General features: G+C 34.2%; 2 protein-coding genes across 3 annotated transcripts in view; one reads left to right on the top strand and one right to left on the bottom strand.

The window, feature by feature from the left end:
• Positions 1-23,579, bottom strand: part of VPS50 (VPS50 subunit of EARP/GARPII complex) — an 83,620-nt gene extending 60,041 nt beyond the window's left edge. Inside the window, exons 1-10 of one of the 2 annotated variants that reach the window (XM_026706279.2) lie at positions 23,426-23,579; positions 21,988-22,056; positions 16,488-16,610; positions 16,086-16,157; positions 10,203-10,256; positions 8,809-8,879; positions 6,976-7,093; positions 6,858-6,893; positions 5,196-5,278; positions 207-249 (exon numbers count right to left, since the gene is read on the bottom strand). In XM_026706279.2, the coding sequence (XP_026562064.1) occupies positions 207-249; positions 5,196-5,278; positions 6,858-6,893; positions 6,976-7,093; positions 8,809-8,879; positions 10,203-10,256; positions 16,086-16,157; positions 16,488-16,610; positions 21,988-22,056; positions 23,426-23,458 (702 nt within the window). In that variant the 5' untranslated portion in view covers positions 23,459-23,579. The remainder of the gene's footprint in view (positions 1-206; positions 250-5,195; positions 5,279-6,857; positions 6,894-6,975; positions 7,094-8,808; positions 8,880-10,202; positions 10,257-16,085; positions 16,158-16,487; positions 16,611-21,987; positions 22,057-23,425) is intronic. The other variant, XM_087916797.1, reaches the window with a different exon arrangement.
• A 2,588-nt stretch (positions 23,580-26,167) lies between these two features.
• HEPACAM2 (HEPACAM family member 2) overlaps positions 26,168-27,499 on the top strand; it is a 38,048-nt gene continuing 36,716 nt past the window's right edge. The window contains exon 1 of the mRNA XM_026706231.2: positions 26,168-26,251. Coding sequence (XP_026562016.1) covers positions 26,173-26,251 — 79 coding nt within the window. The 5' untranslated portion in view covers positions 26,168-26,172. The remainder of the gene's footprint in view (positions 26,252-27,499) is intronic.

The raw sequence follows: 27,499 nt of genomic DNA, 5'->3' as shown, positions 1-27,499 counted from the left end.
TCAAATGCCTAGGTTGCAGGTTATCTTAGTTCAAAGTCAGCATAAGGAACAATAGTAGGAAAAGAACTGTTGACCATGCATCCTGCATCTGATTAAATTCTGTGGGAACAGAATGTTGGAATAGATAGGATTTCAGTCTCGTCTAGCATGATGAAAATACTTTTATCATTTAATGGGTGAAACTGCTTACGCTCAACTAAACTCACCTCAATTTGCTCCAAGGTATCTTGTAATTTTGAATTCAATTCACTGTAAAACAAAAAGCAACCATTCGAAGCTACAGTATAACTTTAAAAAAATATATATATTTTTTTTTAAAAAAATTTTATTTTAAATATCATTTTACGTTCTGTAAGCCGCCTTGAGTCGCCATGGATGAATAGGTGGCAATATAAATTCAGTAAATAAAAAAATAACATCTTCAAATTTCAGAAGTTAAAAGTTTTTTCAAATTAAGATGAATATTAGTGTAGAAACCTTTTTAAGGTCATTCTTCTAAAATATTATGCACAATACATTTTATGCTAAAACATCCAACAATAACCAGGTAATCATTTTATCCATTGAAGTAGAAACAGTGTAATTTGCAGAAACCAAACAATAAAATGGGCAGCCACCTAAATAATTTTCAAAATTCAGGAATCTTGTAGCATTGATAAAGGTCTAACATAGCAGGTGACAGCATCTAGCCTAACCTGGCTCATTCCAAAAAGGCTGAGAGTTACACCTATTTAAATGAGAGTCCATCAGAAACTTGGGTTGCAGACCAGACTGGAAAGTTAAAAAAACAAATCAGAAAAGACAATGACCCTCCAATTCCATCCTGCTGATAAGAAAACTACATGGATGTATCTAGAGAGCCATAGAATTTAAATTAATTCAAGGGATTCTTTCTTTCTTTCTTTTACTAAACCTGAGATGCATCAAAAGCTAAATAACTTTTCAATGTATAGGAGCATAGAAATGACTTTATAGAAGATATGTAGAGACCCTTAACAAAATAAACTCAGTCCAGGAAAATGAAGAAATATAAGAAACTTGAAATTGTCAGCTTAATTCTGTGCATGTTGAGATAGTTTACTGAACTTAAATTTTTATTATAGTCAAAACCAGCATGGAACACTACACCTGAAAAATAATATGAGAAAGGAAAAACATAAAATCAATCATGGTGTAGTTACAGCTATCATAGTGTATACTAAACGCAAGAATAATAAGAAGAATCAAAGCAGTACAGTAGAAATATAATATATCCCTATACACAGGTAGCCTTCAACTTGCAACATTTGTTTAGTGACCAAAGTTACAATAGCATTGAAAAAGATGATTTATGATGTATTTGACACTTATGACTGTTGCAGCATCCCCATGGTCACTGATCAAAATTTGGACTGTTGGCAACTGGCATATTTATGATGGTTGCAATGTCCCAAGATCATGAGATCACCTTTTGTGACCTTCTGATATGCAGTAAATGGGGAAGCCAGATTCAATTAACAACCATGTTACTAACTTAACAACTGCAGTCTTTCAATTAACAACTGTGGCAAGAAAGGTTGTAAAATGGGGCAAAACTCACTTGACAACTGTCTTGCTTAGCAATGGAAATGTTGGGCTGAATTGTGGTCATAAGTTGAGGACTACCTGTAATAGACAAATTAAACCTAACTAGAGGTAAAATAGGCTAAAACTAGAACACCTATAGAATTGCTGCATGTAAAGGGTACTTGTTCCTTAAGCAATATCAAAACCTAAAGCTACTGAAAACAACTGAATATGAAAACATGTTAATAAAAAATGAACTTTAAAAAAAAACTATTATAAAGATTTAAAAAAAAAACTGGGAAGAAAGTGTTATTGCTAACATTTTGTCAAAATTATCATCTTCCCTGACTTTATACACCACCACACTGACCTTAGTGAGAGACACATTCAGCCTCTGACTGGACAGAATCAAAATATAGAAATAAGTATCCATTCATTCATTCAGAAATGACATTTCTCAACTCTCATGGAAGAGGGACAAATAGGAGCAACCAAAGAAAAAAGCAATGACAAACCATCTATTTTTTTTACAAATTGAGCTTATATTCCATTCTACAGCTAACTGTGTTTGGGTGCCTTTAAAAAAGAAACATCTATATAAACTCTGCCACAAATCCACTATATTCACATCAAAGTTAATTGATGGAAATCTATGGTTTATGCCTCATATCCCTAACACGAAACAAATAAATTACAATTGTTCTCAGAATAATTATTTGGTCTTTCAACAATGTAATTAATTATGCCAAAACTATTCACTTGTGGCATTCATTTATTGAAACAATTAAGGCATGTTAAGACTCCAGTGTATTTTAATCTCTATTTGCTGGAAAATAATCAAAAGCAAACAGCATCATTCCACTGAGAAAAAGAAAGTTCAGACAGAAATTTCCTATGCTAAAGAAAATACACTGCATAATCCTCGAGTTACGAATGTAATGGAGTCTGCCATTAAAAGAACGTGTCTCATTCCTCCAGTTAATCAAATGTGCAGGTCATTAAAAGCACATGGGATATCTCAGGAGTGGGGTAGACTATGGAAAGCCTACTGCAGGGGCAAGACCACAGTGTCCAGCCACCAAAGGCCTCCCCTCATGCATTGAGAGATCCCATGCTCCTCTTCCCATCCCTTGGGGTCCCAAGCTGCTTTAACTTTTCCTCCCCACCCTGTCACCAACTGCTAACTTATCTTTGGCACCATGCTGGAGAGCCCTGCGCTACCCACACGCTCCTCCTGCAGACTTGGGTGTCGGAGGCCTTGCCCAGCCACTCTCCGCCAAGCCCCAGCCTCTCTCAAAAGTGGGCGTGGTCCTGCTCTGCCACTTGCTGGACTGCTGAGACTGCTCAGATCTCACAAATTGCACCACCATGGAGCTGGAGAGCTTGGTACACCTCACTTGCTAAAGGCACTCTTTTTTCAAATTGCAAGGGGGGGGCTACTAAATAAACTTGCTTTCCAGCTCCATCACCTTTCTCCCCACAGTTCAAGATGCCCTTCTTTTGCTGAAGAAATGGAAAAAAAAATTTGTTTCAAAAGGAAGAAAAGCATAAGGAAATCAAAGGAGAATCCTCCAAAGTTGTCATTCTCCCCAATGTGGAGTAGAAAAGACCAAGCAATCCCACAACGCAAATTCACGGGGCTAAAAAAGAAAGTAAAATCAGCCTTTCCAACTTCGTAAGATCATTTTTTGTGCGTGAGAAGTTTGAAAGGCTGATTTTCCTTTTTTTTGTTTTAGTACCACAAAGTTGTTGCAATTTGGAAAAGGAACACTTCTGGCAAGCGAGGGGAGCAAGGCGGTAGCGTGCCAACCTCTCCAGTTCTGCAGCACTACAATTTATAAAATCTGTGTGGGTTTGGCAGTCCAGCAAAAGGTAGGGCAGGGCCGCACCTGGTTGCGAGAGAGGCTGGAGCTCTGTGAGGAAAGGAAGCGTCTAGGCTGGCACTTCTCCATCTGGCTGGACAAGGGCTCCGCCACCCAAGGTCATACAGGAGGTGGACATGGGCAGCACAAGCTTCTCAGGCATGGCACCAAAGGACCATGTTTCAGTGTCTCTGTGGGTGTTTGTAAGGGCAAATGACCGCTGTGGTGCTGCAACATTTGGGTCTTGGTTATAAGTACTTTTAGTGGAGGTGTCGTAACTTTGAACATTGGCTAGGTGAATGTTCATACCTGAAGGAATAGGTACCTATATAGAAGTATTTCTTTGGGAATGCAATGTATTAAAGTGTTTGGACATGATTAATTAAAATGCCTGTATATTCATATAAATTGACTTTTTTTCAAGATAAAGAAAAAGGTGATGAAACAAGTGGATGAACAGATCAATGTCAGTTTTGCATGTATTCATTCTTAAATCCAATTCTACATCAGTATATTCTTAAAAATTCAGAATATTTCTTATTTTTAATATTTTTCTGTAAAATATATTCCTTCTAAAATACTTATTTCTTGGATTCTACATACCTTTTTATGTAGTTTACAAATATTTAGAAATAGCAATCTTTATTACAATATTCAAGGAATCACAAATTTTGAAAGATTTAGTAAAAAAAAGTAAAAATAAGGTTGGCTTAACAACTGTATTTTATATATTTTATTTCTAAGGGTGCTTGAGAATTTTATATATCTGTAGATATATAAAATTCTCAAGCACCCTTAGAAAATAAAATATATAAAATACAGTTGGGTGAAATAAGGTCTGTAGAAGAATTGTATCTAATTATTTACATGTACAATCATAAAAATCTTAGACCAATGTTAGTACATGACATTTGCACATTTTATCTATTTGAAATATTAAAATTCCAAAATCACTTAAAGCATTCAGATTACAATATAATATCACCCTTCCTTGAAATAATATTAACCATCTAATGGGGCATAGGAAGCATGCCCCTTCTTAGCAGAACCTGCTGCGTGGAACCATCCCTTTCTTAAAAGATAACCAACCTTAAGCCTCCTAAGTTCCTACTTGTCCTATTGCCAGTCCCAAGGAAATATGAAATATGAAGACAAAATGTGATTGCCTAGTAATAGTTATTTACTGCTTTTTATAGTAGTTTTATTAAAATTACAATTAAAAACATTTATAAAGTTTATAAAACAAACTTTATAAATTTTATAAATAAGCAAGCAAACAAGTCAGAGACTGGATTTACATAGCAAGTCATGCCAAAAACAAACAAATCACATTTTGGTCTAGCATTATGTACAAAGTAAGCCTAAGCATTTCTACCACGCAGTCCAACTCTATGCATATTAATCTTAAAGTAATGCCCCAGATGTATGCTTAGCATTGCAAATATAGTTTTTATGCAGCAGAAACTTTATAGCTTTCAGTACAAGACAATCAGTTAACTGGAACAGAAATACCATGTTGCATAACAACTAAGCCCCTTAAGACTCAAGTGCACTGTCATAGTTAGTAGCCACCACTTGCATCTCAGAAACTTGATTAAAGTACAATTTAAAAGCATTAAACATATACCTATACCATTCTTTTTATTCTAATTAGAAAATTTATATCTAGAATCAAAGCCAATTAAATTCAAAGTTAACTAACAACTGTCTAAAATGCCGCTTTGCCTCCTCATTCATCCTATTTGATTCCAAGAGAGAATCAGCTTCACAAAATGTCTCTGGCGTTACCTTATGCAACTGTAATGTTTGAAAGTGCTAGCTGCCTTCTGGCATTCCAGGCACAATTGTATAGCCCCTGGATAATCTTCCTCCTGTAAGAAATCAAATATATATTTTTAAAAAGCAATTGGGCCGAGGCTATGAAAGAGGGCATGGCGGTTATACTTTCAGACTTTTAGCAGTGCAAATCATAAAACATCACTGGCTCATCTGAATGGAGCTGCAGTCTTCAGGCCAATGTAAGATAGATAGATCTTTCTCAACCTCAGCAACTTTTGTGTGGGCAAAAACGTGTAGACTTCAGCTCCCAGAATTTCTCAGCCAGCAGTCCAGCCAGTGGTGGATTCAATTTTTTTTTTACTACCAGTTCTGTGGGCGTGGCTTGGTAGACATGGCAGGGGAAGGATACTGTAAAATCTCCAGTCAGAAGTGGGATTTGCTGGTTCTCTCAACTACTCAAAATTTCCACTATCAGTTTTCCTGAACTGGTCAGAAGCTGCTGAATACCACCTGTGGGTCCAGCCATGTTTAGAATTGCTGAGTTTGAGAAACATTGATATAAAGGCACTTAGGTGAAAAGAAGAGCTCCACGGGGGCAATGTGATTTCCCCATCAAAACAACAGTGGAATAAACCTAAACATCCTAAAGAAACCTAAACATCCTAAAGAAACCAAAAGCCCCAGAAGCAAAAATAGGAATTACCTACAACATACTGTGTAAAGATTACAACAGCCATTATGTAGGATAAACAAAAAGAACTCTAGGAGAGCATGAACAACAACTAGAAGTCAGAAGACACAATGAAAACTTCTTAATTTCACCACTTAACCATAGTTTTAACTGGGAAACTATGAGCATCCTAGGCCAAGTCAAGTCCAAAATTGTTAGAAAATTCCCGAAAGCCTGGCACTCAGACAAATCAGTCATCCATAGGCACATAGATATAAACAATATTTACATACCATTCAAAAGAAAAATCAAAAAGTCAAAAAGGAAACAAAAAGACCCCACCAAAAATCAACACCCAGATGAGCAGGGATTAATGCCAAGATTAACACTAGACCAACAATTAATAAGTAAACAATACCCCAATCCAAAAACTACCAACTCAGACAAACAAGCTAACAATAAACAACAGCCCAATCAAGTCCACTGCCACTAACATTGGCAGGGCAAATCACTAGTATAAAACGAGAACAAAGCCTACTCCTTTACTAGGACTGATGTTACTTCGCTCAGAGACCACCAAGGACTCCACAACGATGCATCAGAATTTGCTTTGACAAAGAACTTTGTCTGAAATTATTCCTGCTAACTGCAACAACCAGAAAAGGCTATTTTAAGTTGTTTCTGTAGGCAAAAGCTTCTCCTGACTTTGGTAAGAACATGCCGTCCAACATTGCTCACTGAAGCTTGGCAATAAGAGCAAACATCTTCCCACAGCTGAAAATAATAGTGTCAAGACATAAGAGTAATAACTCAGACTTTATCTCTCTTCTAAAAGAAGCTACACAACTTTTCAATAGCTTGTATTGGAATGGCCTTATTCTGGCTGTGAACTCTGGGAGATGCAGTCTCAATAAACTTGGACAATGTCAAGAATTCTATATCTTTGGGAAATATAGGAGGACAAATCACATTTTCCAACCTCAATTACATCAATTTCTTACCTCCAACATTTCACTCAAACGCACATCAGTCTGTTGCTAAAATTAAAGAAGAAAGGTGTTATTTTTTGTGGCACTAAAATTAAGATATTAATTTGACAATTATATGTTCTATTCATACCAGGGTTTTTATTGTTCTTAGAGATTTTAGCAACCCAATCAGTAACTGGCGTTTCCGTTGATTTGCAAGAAGACCCAAGCTGGCTTGAGTAAAACCCTCCTTGGCTGTATTCAAATGCCTGCAGAAAACATTTTTGTTTTAATGAAATCAAAGCTTTTATCAAGAACGTCAAGTCATATTGCAATAATCTTCAAATATTCAATCTTAAGTTAATGTAGAGTTCAGTCAAATACCATCCAAAAGTTTGGAAAAAAAATTCAGTACAATAATACATTTCCATACATTTGACAAGTAATACTTTCTTAATTACCTGCAAGCTGCATTTAGATGTCATGCTAGGCCCATCAATATGATGGCTTCACATGCTGTACAAATAATTTCTAACAGAACAAAATTATATATGGAAGGTCAGAGAAGTGATTGTTTAATTATCAGGGGTCTATTTTAACATCCATTCTTTTAACATTAAAATGATAGAAAGTTGCTGTGAGAAAAGGCTGTGTTGCTATGTTCACAAAACGGAAGTTTGAAGTGAGTACTTCCCACCATGACTTTTTTGAATGCCAAAGGGGTTGCTTTAATTAAAATCAACACCAAACACAAGTTTTTAATGGCGATAATTGTGTTGAATATGCTAGGAAGACGAATTATTGACATGAGCAGGGTGTATTACTGGCCCAAGAAAATACAACGATAGTAAACTGGAAAAAACTGATTTGTATGAACAAGAATGAAATGCATGATCCCTTTTCTTGAACCTGACACTTTTAACAGGGAGCTATGATGCAATATTCAACATTTTTGAACGATTAAGCAGAAGAAAATGCTGCTAAACATATACTTCATAAGCCACTAAAATGGAGTTATGAAACTGGATTTCCCTTTCTTACCCCATCTGCCATGGAGAAATGTCAATTTGGTGTTCCAACTTTTGTTTTTTCCCAAAATTGCCTTTCACAAGGCATCTGTCTGACTCAAATGAAAATGTAGAAAGGACTGTCAGAACTTGCATGAAGAGACAAAATATAATGTTTCTTCATGATGCCTGTAGGAATCTTGTCTATTAACAATTTTTAAGTAGATTTAGTTGTTTAACAAGTTTGAAATTCTTTTGGCCTATTACAGAAGTGGGGAGGAACCAAATTTGCTATATTATGGTAATCAGCATTCAACTAGGGAGGACATTAAGTGTATATATGTTAGTTTATTTAAGACAGTTTTTAAATGTCTTTTTGTTGTATATTTTTCTGTTCATTTTAAAAAAATATTTTGGTGTTTTGTATTTTAATCTTTTTTGAATAAACTAAAATTTTGTATTAAAATATATCATCTATTATAGCAAAAATTCATTGTAAATGATGGTGGTTATATATAGAAATGAATACCAGTGACAAAAAGAGATCATTTTGAGGATTATTTTCCTGTTTCATTCATTAAACCAGGTGTCTCCAACTGTGGCAACTTTAAGACTTGTGGACTTCATCTCCCAGAATTCCTCAGCCAGCTTGCTAGCTGGGGAATTTGGGGAGATGAAGTCCACAAGTCTTAAAGTTGCCAAGGTTGGAGACCCCTGCATTAAACTATCCCAATAAAAATTAAACATGTGAGAGTGGGGGCATTACTTTTCATTCAATGATCATATTCATACTTAATATTGGATATGATGAATTGGACTACCAGAGATATAAGCCAGCAATGTCTTATAGCCCAGGATATCTTTCTATGTTTTGTACTTATATAAATGAGAGAAAACAAAACAATAAAGTAATTATGAAGCTTTTTTACTATATTATTTTCTAAAGCAATTAAACTTTATTCAAAAATATATCATACCGTCTTCCATTTGTACAAATAACAGCAGCTAATTGAAGGCTTGTTTGCAATGAAGTAACTCGTTCAAGTTCCTACAGAAATGTAATAAAGTCCATTTAGTTTTCCAGGGAAATAGAGCCACTGATCAAAATGCAATGCTCTCATACAAACATTTTATCTAAAAAGAACAATTAAACATTCAAGTAAACCATAATGATGATCTAATGAAGACAATGTAGGAATTCATCACTTACCCAAAGATAACTCACACTAGAAATGCATTAGATCCTGACACCAAATTGTAATTTTGGCATGAATTGTAGAATTGAAAATTGTTTCTCTGAACAAAATTCTTCAATGCATAGATTTGCCATTAAGGAAATTACATGTAAATCAGAATGGCAAGACTCTAAAGGATGCAGCAAATATTCAAGTACGAGTAATATGCAGTTTGTGTTATGTGGAGCTGGATAGAAAGGAAGAAACGTGGAATAAAATGCACAATGTCCACAAACAATCAGCATCGTTTGTCATTGAGGTTTATGGTCACTAGCTGCTTCCGGTCTGGTTCAAGAATTCAATTAAATATATCCCCACTGCTGAACATAAAATATGCAATTTTTCAACACTGATATAGTTTTTCCAGCTGCAATCAAACTGCTTTTTTGCCTTTCAAATGAACTTAGGATATGATATAAAAATAATCATGGGAATAATTCATTGGAAAATAAAAATGCTTCTGAATGTTCACAAGAAGTAATGTCCACTCAAGCAAATCTCAATCCTTTATCTAAACTTCTTCCTTTCAAATGAAAGCTAGTGAATTGCTTTAATAGCAAGCTATGAAACAGCCAAAAAGGACTTTTAAAAAAAAGGATTAAATAATGTGGTACCTACAATCACAACTGCCTTCATAAACTTCCTTAATTCTAATCAGGCTCCCAATTCCATCTTAATTTATTTTTAGAGTTTCTTAATTAAAGAAAACTGGATGGGAAGTTGGAAAATGCTATGCAACAAAGCCAACTACCAGTCTTCAGAATGACCTAAAGTTTCTTAGAAAGTAAGCATGAAGTGTAGCTGCAGGATTCTCCTCATAAAAACAACAAAAAATGCTGCTGAAATGATAAAGAATATCCTAGATGGCTATATGCAATATGGAGAACCACCTCACTATTTGCACTTCAGCAGCAGAGAACTCTGCATATATCACTATATTCTATACCAGGACTCTGATATATCAATCCCATCAATTGTAAAGCTTACACATAGACAACCTGACATATTAATTAGAGGTTTTTCACTAATTTTCTTCAGTTTTCTTTCTGCAGTAAACACCTGAGTCTCAAAGTAAAATATTTAGTTTTATAAATTGTAAGTTTTATACATTTATTAGTTTGCTTATATTACCTTACCTTGACATATGCAGTCTGTTTCTCAAGGATCAAGTCTGCAACTTTTTTGGATACCTGTAGATGAAACATTGAAGGTTAAAGTTATATGTACTTCTATTAAACTGAATCTAAATCATACACATCAAAGATCTTCAGCAATTTGGAATAATACATCTTAAATATTTTATTCCACTTTATTTTATTCCATGTTTAAATAAATGGAGATAGAAGTAATTAACACTCCTCTAGATTGCCATGCTTCACAGAATAAACAAAAAAAATGATTTTACAATGCAAGAAAAGGGGAGCGGTTTTATATATTAAAGAGACCATTCCAGTGAAATTGATTTATACTGATGACGACGGAAGAATACTAATGGTGGAAATAATGGATAATAATACGAAAACACTCCTGATTCCAATCTATGCCCTGAATGACAAACAAGAAGAATTTCATAAAAAAATTACATATCAAAATAATTGAACTGGATTATGCTAATATAGTTATGATGGGAGATTTTAATGGAACTGCAGACAACAAACTGGACTATACAGCACAGAAAACAATAAAGCAAAACAGAAAGACTCTCCCTAAATCCTTTTTTAATATGGTAGATGAAATAAACTTAAAAGATACATGGAGAGAAAGAAATGCTAAGACTAAACAATACACCTTCTATTCAAATAGACATTTATCATGGTCCAGAATAGATATGATATGGATGTCAACAGAATTGTTAGCTAATATTCAAGAAATAAATATTGAAACAAGTACTTGGGCAGATCACAATCCAGTGACAATTAAATGGAAAGGACAAAGAAGAAGATCTAGATGGACGCTAAATAATATTATATTAAAGGAAAAAGACTTCACACAGTGGATGGAGAAAGAACTGGCTTTCTTCTTTAGATAAAACAAAAAAGAAGATACATCAATGCAGAACATATGGGATACAATAAAGGCATATGCCAGAGGCTTGATAATAGACTATACAAGGAAAAGAAATACCATGAAAAGATTAGCCTCTAAGGCATTAGAGGATGAGTATAAAGGACTTGAAAAAGAGCTACAGAAAATGCCACAGAAAAAGGACATTAAGTTAAAAATTGATATAATCAAACATAAAATGGGTCTAATAGAAAAAGAAGAACTAGCACAGAAAATCAGAGGTGCTAAACAGAATTACTTTGAAGATGCAAATAAACCAGGTAGATAGTTAGCATATAAATTGAGAAAGGAGAAAGAATTAAGGAAAATATTGCAATTAATGGATGATCAAGGCCAAGTTTGCTATGGTAGTAAAGAGAAGAAGGAAATCATTCGAGACTATTATGGGAAACTATACACACAAGAAAATATTGAAGAGGAAAGAGTCAAGCAGTACCTACAGAATGCTAAGTTACCTCAGATACCTAAAGAGATTGAAACAATGTTAGAAAGCAATATAACGATGATGGAGTTAACTGAAGCACTCAAAAAGCAAAATAATGGAAAGGCACCAGGCCCAGATGGACTTCCGGCAGAATTTTATAAAACACTACAAGAATCATTGAACCTTCCATTGCTAGAAGTTATGAATGAAGTTATGTTAAAGAAAAAGATACCTAAATCATGGTCAGAAGCTTATATTACACTTGTCCCAAAAGAGGAGGCCGATCCATTACAAAACAAGAACTATAGACCTATTTCCCTACTAAACGCAGATTATAAAATTTTTGCTTCAATATTGGCAGAAAGACTTAAAATACTTAAATAATTTTGTCCATCCTGATCAAAATGGATTTCTGCCAAAGAGACAAATTAAAGACAATATAATAGTAATCTTGGACACTTTGGAATACTACGAGGCACATCCTGAAAAACAAATGGCTTTGATATTTCTAGACGCACAGAAGGCATTTGATAATGTGAATTGGCGATTCATGTTATTACTGCTGGAACAGATGGGCTTTGCTAAAAAATTTATTCAAGCAATAGAAGCTACATATCATAAGCAAACGGCAAAAGTAATGATAGAGGGAGAACTGACAGACTCTATTGATATAAGAAAAGGAACAAGACAAGGGTGCCCACTATCACCTCTGTTGTTTGTATTAACTTTGGAAGTGCTAAATAGAAATATTAGAGATGAAAAGAATATGAAAAGGATGAAAATTAAACAGGAAGAATTTAAGTTGCAAGCATTCACAGATGATCTGGTTTTCATTTTAGAAGACCCACTAGAAACAGCATCAAAATTGATAGAAAAGATAGAGGCATATGGAAAAGTGGCTGGTTTGAAAATAAACAAAGGTAAGACAAAGATCTTGACAAAGAATATGCTATCAAGACAAAAGGAAGAACTGGCAGATCTATTGAAAATTCAGGTCACGAATAAGATTAAGTACTTGGGGATACATTTGACAGCAAGATGCAGTACACTAAAAGAGAATAATTATATCAAACTTAAGCAGCAGATAGCGTTAGATTTGGCGATATGGGAAAATTTACAACTGTCATTAATAGGGAGAATATCAACAATCAAGATGAATATGCTACCCAGAATTTTATATTTGTTCCAAACAATTCCAATTAGGCTTGGAAAAGACTACTTTGAAGATTTAAATAAAATCGTGTTGAAATATATATGGCAAGGAAAGAAAGCGAGAATAAAGCTAAAGCTTTTGCAAGATGCTAGAATAAGAGGATTTGGTTTGCCTAATTGGAAGTTGTATTACCAAGCTACAAATTTGATGTGGGTTAAGGAATGGATAACATTAAGAAACACTAGATTGTTGACGTTAGAAGGACATGATCTGTTGTTGGGGTGGCATGCTTTTCTATGGTATAAAGGAACTAAATTACAGGGGTATTTTAGAAGACATTCTATATGGGAGTCTCTGTGGTTAAACTGGGAGAAGATTGAAAGACAATGTTATCTGAAAATTCCAGTCTGGCTATCGACTATTGAAGAATTTTCTTATTCTGTAATATACAAAAAGGAACAAACAGTTAGATATGGAGAAATATTGAATGAAAAGGGTGAACTTAAATCTATACAAAAACTAGAGGAACAAGGTATAAAGATGAATTGGTTTTCATATGCGCAAATACATTCAAGGTATGATAAAGATTCTAAAACAGAAGGTTTCTATGATAAATTGACTGATTTAGATAAGATTTTGACAGGTACTGATGAAAAAGTCATTAAAAATTGTATGGATATTTACTAGAAATTAAACTAGAAGAACAAGAAGTTAAAGAAACTATGATTGCTTGGGGGAAGAATTTTGGATATGGGATTGATCTAGAGAAATGGCAAAAATTGTGGACTCAAAATTATAAAATGACAATGTCAACAGCATATAAAGAAAATTTGTATAAGATGTTTTACAGGTGGCATTTTCCCCCGACAAGAATAGCAAGAATGTTCAAGAATAAATCCGAAAAATGTTGGAAATGTCATCAGACACCTGGCTCATATTACCATAATGTGGTGGACTTGTGTGGATGCTAAAAAATATTGGACTAAAATCCACACATGGTTGGAAAAAATGAGAAAAAACCATATAGATTTGAAACCAGAGATATTATTATTGGGAATTTTACCTGTAGACTTGAAATACCTGATTGTAAATGTATTAACAGCGGCTAGGATTGTATTTGCTAAAAACTGGAAAAATGAGAAAATACCATCACAGGAGGAAATTATTAAGAAAATATTGGAATGTGCCGAAATGAGCACAACTGACATTTGAAATTAGAGAACAGGATGACAAACAATTTTATAAAGTTTGGGATCTATTCTATCAATGGTTAGACAATGAAGTATAGTAACAAAATATGTAGACTTTTAGAAAATACTAAATATATAAAGATGTATTCTTTTCTTATTATATCTACAAAATGATTTTAGGATAGATTTGGGATGATAATATGAATTGTCACAAAACAAATTAAGTAAAATATGATTATTTCCTAAAGCATGAATGAATAAAAGTATAGTCAAATGATTAATAATGATACTAATGTATTTAGTATTGGATTGAAAATACAAGATCATATACAATGTAATTGTAATTGAAGACTATGAAATGGAAGCACAAAACAATTTTTAAACCAACTGGCACACTGTATGTACATATATGGAAGATGGCCTGATGTTTTTATGTTTTGTTTGTGTATGTTTGTTTTAAAAACCAATAAAAATTTATTTTAAAAAAATGGTTTTCATCCAAAATCCGAAGTACAAATGAAATTGGACCTTCCACCCAATGCAAACTAAAGAACATACGTGAATAAAAATTAAGGTGCTACATAGTACAAAAAGCCAAATGTAGATCATGTAGTATGTTATAATTAGAATGATTCATCTATAAAGAGAGAAAGAAATCTGCATTTTTAAACAATATATTCTCTGAATAGATTCTCTAAAGGGCAAGGTTATAGAATGCAGTATTACTCCAGTTAAGTTAAAAATAATAATTGTTTTCCTGTTTAATAAATTCTTTTTCCCATTCTGAATTCCAGTATATGAAAATTGCATTTTGCAAGAAATGAACAAGACAAGCATCTTTTATTTATTATTCAATTATAGCTGGTTTTCTGGGAGGGACAGGGAAATAATGTTATACCGATTCCTTCAAAGCATTAATTTTTCTTTATTTGTCCATATCATTCAAATTATAATACACTTCCTAAAGAAAGCAAGATTCCCAACATCTAATTCCTACATGCAGAGGGTAGCAGCCACAATTCATCTTTCGTAAGCAGGTGAAAAAGTTGACAAATTAAATGATCACTCCCCATCTCTCCCTTTGATGTGCAAAAAATTTGAAAGCCTCCTAAGAAGCTAAATTATTTTTGAATCTCTGCTAATTATGTCAACTTCTTCACAACCACCAGACTGGATTTATACACTATGTTAAGTTATGCTATTTCTTTTGTTCGGGTTTATGGTGTGGTGGTACGTTAACTCAGACAGATTGTATATCCAAACTGTAGTTAACAGGCTTAGTATGCCCTTAACTATTGTTTAGTAGATTTCAGAGACCCGCAAAAGTAATGCTGGACTAGAAATTATTGTAAACTCGTTTTCAAAACTCAAAGTAGAGTTTAGAGACCAGCATAATTAAATTGCTGTTAATTAATATCAATTACTTAGCAAGCAAACCAAGTCAGCCATGGGCAACTTTTGGAGGTTTCCCTACAATTAGGAGGCCTGTTAGTGTATTTAGCATAAGTAAAAATACTCCAACATCTTGGTCTTGAATAACTGATATCTCTCAAATGCTTTCAACTGGATATGCCAAGAATTGAACTTTAACATTTAAAAGGCAAGTTTTATATTGTCCCACGGAGTTATAAGAAGGTTAAGAAGTCTGCTATTATCCAAGTATTTTGAACTTTAATAGCCCCATCAGTCCAACTTAACCATGACCAATGGCAAAAGGCTGGAATGTTATAGTTCATGACAATAAAGCAATATATAAATAAAACAGCAGAAAGTGAAATGTGATCATCTTAATTATAATTTCTGACTCACTTCAATCTGTTTTCAAGGTCATATAATCAGTGGTGGGCTTCTACCGGTTTCACAAAGGATTTGGTGAAACACATTACAAAACCACCATTTTACAGCTTTAAAACTTACTTTCTGCTGCAACACCAGTGAGTAAAACAGCTGAGGAGCGGTAGTCTGCTGTGCCATGCCTCAGCTGAGTTTCAAAACTAGAGAAATAAAGGACAGACTAAAGCAGGGGCTGGTGGGTAGGCCCAACCAATCGCCAGAGCACAGGGTTCGCCCGAACCCGTGCAAACCGTGAGCAGCCCACCCCTGCATATATAACTGTTCTGAGAAGTAATGAGATTTATGGAAATCAATAAAACAAGCAGGGAAGGACAAGAAAGAACTTTCTACTTACAGCTGCTTGCTGCTGCTTTAGTTTGTCTCTATACTCTTCCAGTTCCTGAAGACTAAGAACAGCTGGCAGCTTCTACAGATAAGCACAATCCAAATCCATTTTAAAAACAAACACAAGATCCATCTAGGGGGCAAAATTCTTGAAAAATGTGACTTGACTCAAGTAAAGTAAAATAAGAAAAAACATGGCTGCTATATTTATTCTGTGGATTTTTTAAAAAAATATTTTCTAATTTTAGAATTGTAAGCCACTCAGAGTAATTTAATTAAATTGAGCAAGCTATAGAAATTGACTGAATGAATAAAAATTGTTCTCTTTTAATGGCAGTGACAGAGCAATGAAGATCAAAGTATATTATCAAGAGAGAGAAAATACACTGTTATTCCAATTCAGTGTTCTTACCTCTAACTCATACTTAACAATATCAAAGGAATCATTGGAAAAATAGATTTCTTCAATGCTGTTAATTATTTCCTGCTGGGCCTGAGGATCAGTTGGTTGCTCCCGGAGTTCTCTAAGTTCTTCCTTCAATATATGACAGAAAATGATATATCACCAATTTATTTTTAAAAAGCATATAAAAGGCAAGCCATAGGAGTTTCATATATATATTGCAAAGAGACATTTGCCTCTGAATAAATTCGTTTACTCAATATATCATGATTAAAATGTAACTCTGTAGACTTGAACATTGAAACTTATTAGTTCAATCCAGCTGGACTCCAAGTAGAATACAATCCATAAAATATAGTTAATAGTAATGTAGTAATATATATCCAATATCCAATTATAATGTATATAATTATAATTATCAAAGTAGCAAGCCGTTCCAGTTGTTCCTCTCAATTTTGCAGCAAAAATTGGAAATAATTGCAGTTAAAAATGGACCCCAATAAAATTTTACATTTTATAATTTTAATTGCAAGATAGCTCTAGTAGGATAAGGTACACATTTGATTAAACAGGCCCCGAAATCCTTATGTGGATTCCAACTATATGCAACTTACACATATATCCACAATTTTCAACATATAAGTACATCTGAAACAATGCATTTGTTGAGCTAATATATTTCTTTACAAGACAGATGTTTCATTTTTCACTCTTAAAATTTACAAAACTGTAACATTTTGGAAAATACAGTAACAGTTCTACTTCTTGTATTTAGTTAACTCTACTTGAATATTAAATATGCTTTTGATAAAAGTATGGTTTAATTATCACAATACATTTGCATAAAACTCTGCCTATATCGGGGGTGTCATACTCGATTTCATTGAGGGCTGAATCAGGCTTGTGTTTGATCTCGGGGGGCTGGGATGGGCTTGGCCATCTCAATGTCACTCGTGTGATCAAATGCCACCTTTGCTAGTAGTTTGTTTTGCTAGTACTCTGCCAGTGAGTGCGCACTGCCCTCACGAACTCCATTTTTGCTGGCAGAGTCACCACAGGCTGTTCCTTTGCTGTTTCCAGGGCAGCCCCGCAGGCCTGATTCAACCCGTGGGTCTTGAATTTGACACCCCTGGCAGAGATTGTTCTAAAAGCTATTGCATTTGTTCTTTGAATTGCTTCCTACTTCCATAGCTAAGCATATCCAAAGAGAAACTAATCAGAGACAAACTGAAATCAGCAATCATATAATGAAACCTCAGAGTGTGGAACAAAAATAAAACATGACACAGTTGCCATTGGGAAGCTGGAAGGGAACCCAGCAATCAATTTCACATAGGCTTTAGCTTTCCCTGCTGTATTCTAACACATAGAAATGAGACAGTATATCTTATGTGGGGAAATAACTGAAAAATGGACATTCCACCTTGAAAACATGAATTAGAGTCTTAGCCTTATGAATAAATTACATGTTCTGTTAGCAACTCAAAAGATATTTTGCAAAAAGAATCCCCCAAAATTTTGAAAGAGGGGTTTAATGGAATCACATGGAATAGTTTCTGATCCAACTACACCACATAGGATGAAAAGAAAACATTTTCACTGAAAAAAAATGCCAGTCAGATCATGCACTAACTAATTCTTTCTTTTAGCAAAACTGTACTTTTAGAATTACACAGTTCTCCATCAAGTTCCCTCTGCATGTTTTCACCATCCTCTTAAGTTTTATTAAAATGCCATCTTGAGGAATCTCTTTGAAATTGCAGTTTTAATAATAGCAAATAGCTATGATTCTAAAATCCAAATACTAAGAGCTGCAGTGTTGCAGTTGAATATTTTTAGAAAGTTCAATTTCAACAACTTTTGAGATATTAAGAAAAGTTCTATGCGAAGGGAAGTCCACACGATAAACTAGTTTTAGAATTATTACACCTGCCCAATATTTTAATAGTGATAAAGAAACTGCATTAGCAGTTATTTGTCACTTTTAAATTAGTTGACATATCATAAATAACCATATTGTTTTAATCAACATATTCATTATATATATGTATCCATGATTGGAATAGTTGGAAATATTTTTTTAAATGATTTATTCTAGGTTGCATATAGTAGTATACTAGAATAACAATGGTGTTGGCTATATTTCTACTATATCACCACCCAGTCACTTGGTTGAGTTGGGCAGCTGTAGAAATTGAACAAACAAATAAACAAGCTCAGATGTGTACCAACTGAGCAATTTTGCTGAAGAACTTTTATGTGAAAGCCTCCTCAGACAAACTATGCTAGTCAGTAAGAATCAATAATAATGGGAACGTTTCTATTAATGACCAGGGTGCATGAAGAATGCATCCTGAGAGTCCAGCAGCATACAAATTTAATAAAGACAGATAGAAATAAAATATATTTGTAAAACTAAAAGAAAGGGAAAAGATGGAATGGATGTAAATAAAAGTGAATTAATCTTCTGTGGAGACGAATATGAGCATGGAATTAAAGGTGTGCGTTTGTCATGAATATATGACAAAACACATGGATTGGTCTAAATTGTTGTGAATGCATATGAAATTAGCAAGTCATCAACTGGTAGTCATTTTACATTATATTTCAGTGAATTGCAATAGTGTGTCCTGATTATTGCTGGCATATTGCATGAACCTCCAAGTTAGTGGGGTTCAAGCAACTTTAATTCAAACCAGGATAATGGCTGTGTTGCCTCCTGATCTGTTTATGCTGAACTAAAAAAAACATTGTAAGCCCACTGAATTTTATATGGGAATCTCAGCATACAAATAAGATAGTAATTCATTATTTAGCTTTCTAACTAGCATGTTCCTACTCAGCATATCATCATCCTCACAGGAGCAACCCAATAAAACCATTATGATTTAATGTTACTTCTAATTTTGCTGAGATTAACAAATCTGTTAATTAGCAGGCTCCAGAATTCTTACCAACATAGGTTCCCCACTGACAGGCTGCTGGAAAAATTAACAATTCCTTTTAGTTTTAGGTATTAAGGACAAGCAGACAACAAAATCATTAGTAGATTGTACTGACAAATATTTTTAATGCATCCAATCTAAGATAGTAGCAGAAATGTGCAAAAAATTAAAGCTGAAACAGACTTGGAATCATCTCATTCCAACCTTACCAAAAATGGATTGGCCTGAAATATTGAGGCTGTGAAAAAGAAGAATTTATTTCTATAAGATTCTATATTGACAATCACCGGGGGTGGAATGCTACCAGTTCTGCCCGGCACTATAGAACCGGTAGCTCTGAAGAGCAGCAGACACTGAACCGGTTCTGTGTTTGCTGCTGTTTGGCCCACCCACCTGCTCGGGCTCTTACCTGTCCTTTATTTCCTGCTTTTTCAACCTCAGCTGCTTCGCACGGCACAGCTGAGGTTGAAAAAGCAGGAAAAAAGTTGCTTTTACAAATGCTGCGCACCTGCTTTTCAGCTGTCCGGGTGACACAGCTGAAGGTTTTTACACACACAGCGCGTCAGGCACTAAACAAACTGGTAGTAACACCGGTTGAATCTCGCTCCTGACAATCACCATCCCAATATAATCATTAATCATCTTTAAACTGCCTTTTTTGACGTATCTATGGCTATGTCAAAAAGGCAGTTTAAATAGGATTTCATTCATATGTTTTCATGACTTCATGTATCTGCATTTCATGACATAAATACATTTTTGCAATAATCCACAAAAATGGATGAATTTAGAGGAGCTGTTTGAGAGTTAAATGTTTTAACCTTCTTCAATAACATGCATACCTCAAGAAAGGTTAAAATATGAGAGGATTTTTTGGTATGGCTGCAAAAAAACTAATAAGACAACAGAAATATGCAAGCATATGAAAAGAAAATGGAGGATTACAAATATCTTCTAAAAATTCTTGTGAACACAGAAGTTGCAACAGATTTCACAGTTGCTCAGCAACTCTACATCATTCCCTTCCCCAACTTAAATTCATCCTTCATTCCAATTTAACATATGCAGAATGAGTTACTATGAAATCAGCTGCAACTGATGCATCAACCACTATAGCCAGATTCTAATATAGTGGGAACTCTGACATCAATCGCAGTGAGAGTCATAAAATATATAAGGTATCCTCAAATAGTTGCTGGAAATATAAAATTCAAATATGAACTGTTAAGGTATAGATATTTAAGAGCAGACCAGCAGCTGTAAAGCTGATGCCATGTAAAGCTGATGCAATGAAGATTAATCAGCATAGCATGGGTATTGCTCTTTTAAGACAAAGAATGTATCCACAGAAGTGTTACCTCTTTTAAGAGGTGTCTATTTGAAGATAGCCATTAGAGGGCGAGTTCTCTCTCCTTTGTGTCCTATCTTCATTGCAGTGTAGAGTTAAGAAGATGCTTGTCAGGTATTTGCCTACCACGTATATGTGTTATATATAATAAACCACTGTTAAATGTCCAAGTTTCTGTGTGTTGGGCTTTCCTCTGGGTTGTCTCACAATAGTAATCATACTGCAAACACTCTGACATGAACCTTTTATTACATTTGGGGTTCTTGCAAATGAACTAAGCAATATTTGTGGGAAGTTAATAATGTAATAAAATATTGAAAATTAATGTATAATTCAGACTGGAAACTTTTTTTGTTATACTTTATGGATAAAACCTTAGAAATATCACAGGGTATTTTTATGATTATATATGGTAACAGCAGCATGACATCAATATGCTTAGCATTGGAAAGATTTTATGATACCCACAAAAGAAGAATGGTTAATAAAGACGACACTGGCAACAAGGCCTAACTTAATGTCCTTTATGAGAGAAAAATCACTGAATAAATAAATTCATCTATAATTGAAAGTGTTTTATGGACATTTTTCAGGAGATTAAAAAAAAATCTAATTTTGACACAAGGCTTTGATGAATGTTAAAATTTAAAATGAAAAAAAATTTCTTTCTTACCCCTTCTTTTGAGGAAAATGGACATTTTATCACACTATTAAACTAAGAGTCAAATATAAATGTTTCTTTTTGCATTTTTTTTACCCTTATCTTTTCTCTTGATTTTCTATATTAGTCTATATTGTTTTATGTGTATGTTTTGTAAAATGTAATTAAATTATGTGATGCCAAATAGCAATAAGATTCATAACGCATATGGGAATTGCCTGAAGTACTTTTATAAATTAAAGCTGCCATAGAATCCTAACAGAAAATATTAAACAATAACAAACAAGCAGAGATACATCCAATTATTAGAACAGGAAAGTGACTACCACAAAATTCACATCCTATCCAGTACTGTTGCAGAATAGAAAGGACAAGGCTAACATATTGCTAAAGATCTTATCATCTGTCCTGACGCTAATGTCATTAACCCAATTTGATAAGGATGCTGACTTCTTTGCCCTGCCACAGCAGCTGTATGGAATACAAATAGATGCTACAGAAAACAAATTGAAAACAGAAATTGAAATTTTTTTTAACATACATATTCAGTCCTACCTTGCTTGGAATTCTGAAGTTCTCAGGGGGGCTCAAATCATGAATACTCTCCTGAGGACTTTTAAGACCCTTAATGGGAGGGAAAATAAATATGTCACTTTCTGAAGCCACAATAATTAAACAACAGATTAAGGAATACATGAATGCTTCAACTAGTGCTTCAGACAGCACATATATTTGAAAAGCAAACCTTGGCAAACTCGAGCTATTCTCATGAACAAGGCTTTCCAGCTACAAATAGCTGAAAAACCTGTATAGCAAAAGAACCTATATAATATAAGGATGGACTTCTTCTCAGGATAATACTTTACTACAATCTATGGAATGGAACTAATGGATGTTATAACCCAAGCATTCTGAAAAACTCTTTATTTGCTCAATCTTAAGACAGAGAAAAATTGCAAAAATGCTTGTTGAATTGCACAGAAAAATGAAGTGAGCTTTGAAACAAAATGTCCAATATTATTTTCTTAAAAACACTAAATATGAGATTTATGATCAAATCACAATTTTGAAATATTAAGTTCAATTTTTTTCCAATTGTTCTCATCAAAAAAGCAGAATATATTGTATTAGTCTCTCAAATTTTATCTGGCCCATTTTGGACCAAGAGTCCTGATGACTCATGTATTAAATTAGTAATCCCAACTGCTACCCTTGTGATGTTACCCTCAAATCTACAACCTTTGCATCTATCAATTGTTCCTAGTGTCCATCTATCTATTTAAATAATTTTTGTTATCAAATGGTATGAGAAAAGGTTCCAAGTTTAACTGATCATTATATTCTGAAATCATTTCCTCACAGAGAATTTAAACTGGGAAAACAAGCTCAACCTGAACAGCCACAATTCAATCTATTTATTAATTTGATTTGTCAATCACAAGATAAAAGGGTATAAGTATAAACATGAGTAAGAATACAGGAAATAGATACGAATAAATGGGGATAATAGGACAGGGACGGTAGGCATGATTGTACACATGCTACAATGAATCTGGAGTCCTTACGCTGAATAAATAATCAGTGAAATAAATTACGTGACAACCCTGGAAACCTTCGTATACTTCCTTTATTCAGGCATCAGACCTCCCTTCCCAAATAATAGTAATAAACTATAAGCTTAAATCCTGTGCGCATTTACAAATACGCAAGTCCTATTTAACTGAACTCCTTTTTCAAAGAAACCCACGCCAAACTGTATATTATCGATGTCAGAACGCATTTGGCCTTTTTTTAAAGTAAATATAACAGATTATTGTGGTTTTTCGTCTCGTTCAAAATCCCCCTTTTTAATTATAGGAACTCCGGCCTTGCGAAACACACACACCCTGACTCTCTTAATGCCTATGCCCTCTTCTGCAGAAATTGTCTCAGTTACATCCTTCTTAAAACCGCTTTATCAAACGTAGGCTTTCCGGTCTTCCCACCCCGCTACCTGTCGGGTCATCAGAGACTTTATTTTCTGCATGGTGACACAATTTCTGCCGGCAGGTCACTTGTTTCACAAACTCCCTTCGACCATCGAACGCAGCTGCCTCTAACACACCGAAGCCATTTTGGGCATCACATGACCCGCCTTGTTTTCCTTCTGAATCATGGGATTTAGTGTTTGCAAGGGGAGCTTTGCTTCCGGATTTTGAATGCCGGCAGGCAGCTGAGAGAAATACAACTCCCACAAAGCTTAGCAGAATATGTTTCCTGTCTTTCCAGCTAGCGATTTTTCAGGAGGAAATATTCCTTTTAGCGATTTTTTAAAAAAACGAATTTAAAGGAACCATCTGGTGCTTGGATGCGGTATTTGGTTATTTCCAGAAATGTATTTTTGCTTCTAATGGAATAATTGCGTGATCCAGGATACTAGTATCGATATAACTAGATGAGTTTGTAAACACCAAAACATAGCTGTGTAAATGCCGAGAGAATACGATGCTTCAAGACTGAGTTAACTGTATGAGCTGAAGAAAATGATATGGAAGTTCTAATTGCACTCAAAATCAAAGTGGCAACCAAAACAACTCCCATAATATTGGTTTTATATGGCAATCCCACATTAATCAAGTTAAAGTGGAGGCTGCTGCATTTTATGCTAATTGCAGTTTCAGTGTGGTTTGCAAAGGCAATCCCATGTATGGCAGATTACAGTAGTTTATTGTGGGATAACTAAGGACCCTGCGCGGGAACAACGCCAGGAATATAATTATGAGGTATCGAGGTCATGATTGACTCCCCATGAAGACACACCCAGCGCCTTGCCGGTGCAGTGTCTACTGTTGGTCGCTGATTGGCTGAAAGTAAGACTCCCTCGCTCTTTCATCAGCTGAGAACGAAGGACCACTCCTGGAGTGCGTTCTATATTTTTCCATGGGAGTAAAAATTATACCTAGAGACCCTAGAGCTAAAGTTGCTATTGCTTCAGAGTTAGTCAGTTTTAAAAACTTGCAAAAATTCTATCATGCTGGGTTGAATCAAACTGTTTCTCCTCATCAAAATCCTTATGGTCTCAAGAATAGATTGAAAATTGCATAGTCTCATATAGAACTTCATTCATTGTCTAACTTTTGCTTTTGCTATTTGGTTATCTATTGGCATGATTTATAGTTTAGTGTGAATCTACGAAAAGCCATTTCTTTAGCTCCTAAAGTAATTATTGGAAGAATAGAAAGGCGAACCTACACACGGCCAAGCGAGCATAAAAAACATTCTTATTTCTTTATAACTGGGTACAATTAATATTTGTAAGCCAGTATTAGAAAATATAAAGGGCTTTACTTTTTTCTAAACTCCCTTGACTGGTCACTAAGATATTGGTACAGTTAATACCAAGGAGGGACTAGCTAGGGGCTGTATTTTCCATAATCCACTTGAAGCCACAATTTTGCAAACTCATTTTAGCTTATATTAATATATGTTATATGTAGTAGGCTTATGCAGTTATTTTTATAATTAGATAAATGAAAATGAGCTAAATAAAATCCAGTTAAGATAAATATTGATAATCATGCCGTATGGACATAGCCAAGTGATTAGTTTCCTACATTGCTAACCCACAATGCAAGTTTAGTTTTGACTTAATGTGTTGAATGAACTCAGCTATTATGGCTAATTCAACAAACCATGCTGAAGCAAACATGGTTTAAATTATGTAAAACAAGTTTTAACAAATTTTAATCTGAATTTCACAAGTGAAAATTAACTCTCTTAATATTGTTCTCGTTACATTCTGAACCACAAACTGAATTTCAGTCTAGGCTGTGTTATTCAGCCAGTTTATAATCCAGAAAGTCTAGGAATATCATAAATATTTTGGTTACCATTTAAGTGCAAAACACAGGCTGAATAATATTGCTGTTTATTTCATCCTGATTTCTTTTTCAATTCTGTTGATTCACATGGGTTTGGGAAACTAAGGTTAACAAATTATAATTCTGGTCAGGTAGCTAGCTAGAATGGAAACCACAAAGTCTTACAAATCTATTGTTAGTCCACATTGTCACCATTTTCATATTGCCTGGATTACTGAAGCCCACCTGTGGGAATATGCAGCCTTTCTCTTTTAAGGGTTCTGCCCATTACCTTCAAAATTTTCTAGTGCTCTGCTTAGTCATATATATTTTAAGGGTTTTTAAAATCTGCATTTTTATCATATTTGCATGCTGCTGAATCTTGCAATTCAAAGCAGTTTTCCAGTATTCTCATTGTTGCTATTCTTGAAAGCAATTTTGTACATATTTATTTAAAGGTATTAGGATTAATTTCATCTAATCCAAAAGACATAATATAAACTACCAAATATCATCATTGGCAATCCTCAAAGCTTGTGCAAGTTTGTGTTTTGCTTCATGGAGCTATTTAACTTTATGCTCTCAACAGATTAATATAACCTTCATATGGTCTTTAAGCTCATTTATTTTTTATCAGTGTTGAGTGATTTATACTCTATGCCCAATTTATCATGTTCTGTATTTGCTGTGAACATACCAGAGTGGGGAATTATGATAGGGCTATAGGCAATGAAGATGTTGAATACTAATCTAACAGGTGTTCTACTCCCTGTGTCGTTTATACACATAGTCAAATCACCTGAAGCAAGACAAGGCAGTGACTCGTAACTCACACCTGATTTCCCTAACAAATAAACTCCACAGCTGCTAGACCAAGGTTCAGTCTATGCACTGAAAGAAAATGGCCTTCACACAAAACAAGCTACTTTTCAACACCATGCTTTGTGGCTTGCAAATATGTGTGCTCTACCAACTTTTAGGTAAGATTCTGCATGATTTTCTGTCCTTTTCTGAAACTTTATCCAAGGCTTTAGAGAATACATAAATAATTTAGCTTTATGGATATAAAATTGGTAGTGTTAATATTATTTGCGTCACAGAATAAAATACCACCATGGGTTTGTATAAATGAACACTGCAATTAATGTAACTGATTGTGTGGATTCTTGGTAAATAAACTGTAAGACTTTCTTCAGAGTAGACAAGATTATTCTATAGTTCACACATTATGTAATATTCTATTTTTTAGGAAGGTTGAATCAACACACACTGTACACATTAAGGACAGCAACTATTCTTGTGTATCATTGAATATAACCAGTGCATTTTTTTAAAAATTGTGGTGCTATATGTGGTAATTGAATATATTCCTTAAATTTATTTATATTTTCCATAAATAGTAAATATTTAGCAATAGAAATTAAAAAGTAGATTTTTTGTAATAGTATTTCAGGAGAAGGGTGATTATGGCTCTTCCAAAACTGCTAAAATGCTGCTCTCAGCAGCAATGGCCCATGTGATCAAAGGTGAAAGATATTAGGAACTGTAGTTCAGCAATATCTGGAGGGCTGCTGGTTCCCTATTTCTGCATTATTGTTCCCAGGTTTATTACACATACAGGAGATATAAAAATTTTCACATTACTTTAGATTAACAGGTTTGTAACAGATTTTATTTCATTCCTATGCAAACTGGGTTTAAAATTAGCATTTGGCTCCAATATCATTATTCTCTTCATTGTGGAACTATTCACTGGGTTTTATACATTATGTTAAACCTTGGTGTACTTTGCCTAATAATTTCACAATTAAATGGATTTGGACAAATGGCTGTCATAAATCTCAGTGTTAAAAATCAAACAGACTACCTTATGTCCTACTATAGTACAATAAAAAATTAAACTGAGTTAATTTCAAAACGATACTATCATTGATAGTGAAAAGTCCTTTAAATAAAATTAAAATCCTTCCCATTGAATGTCAGTTTATGTATGAAGCTCAAAATATTATGTCATCTTTTTTTATTTCAGTAAAAACGTTGAAGGATGTTTCTAGTCAACAAGGGTGGTGTTGTGCTTACTAATACTTTAAGACTAATGTAAAAGCCAAATGCAGCCTAGGCAAAAGTTGGAGGTCACTTTGGGAATATCTAATTTGTTTATACTGAATACAAAGAAAGAAAGCACAAGCAGACAGCAGAAGCCAAGAAAGTGCATTATTTGCTTCAGA

The sequence above is a fragment of the Pseudonaja textilis genome, chromosome Z (genome assembly GCF_049901715.1).
Source record: "Pseudonaja textilis isolate UNSWEBS1 chromosome Z, rPseTex1.2, whole genome shotgun sequence".
Classification (NCBI taxonomy): domain Eukaryota; kingdom Metazoa; phylum Chordata; class Lepidosauria; order Squamata; family Elapidae; genus Pseudonaja; species Pseudonaja textilis.
This window is presented reverse-complemented; position numbering and strand designations above follow the sequence as displayed.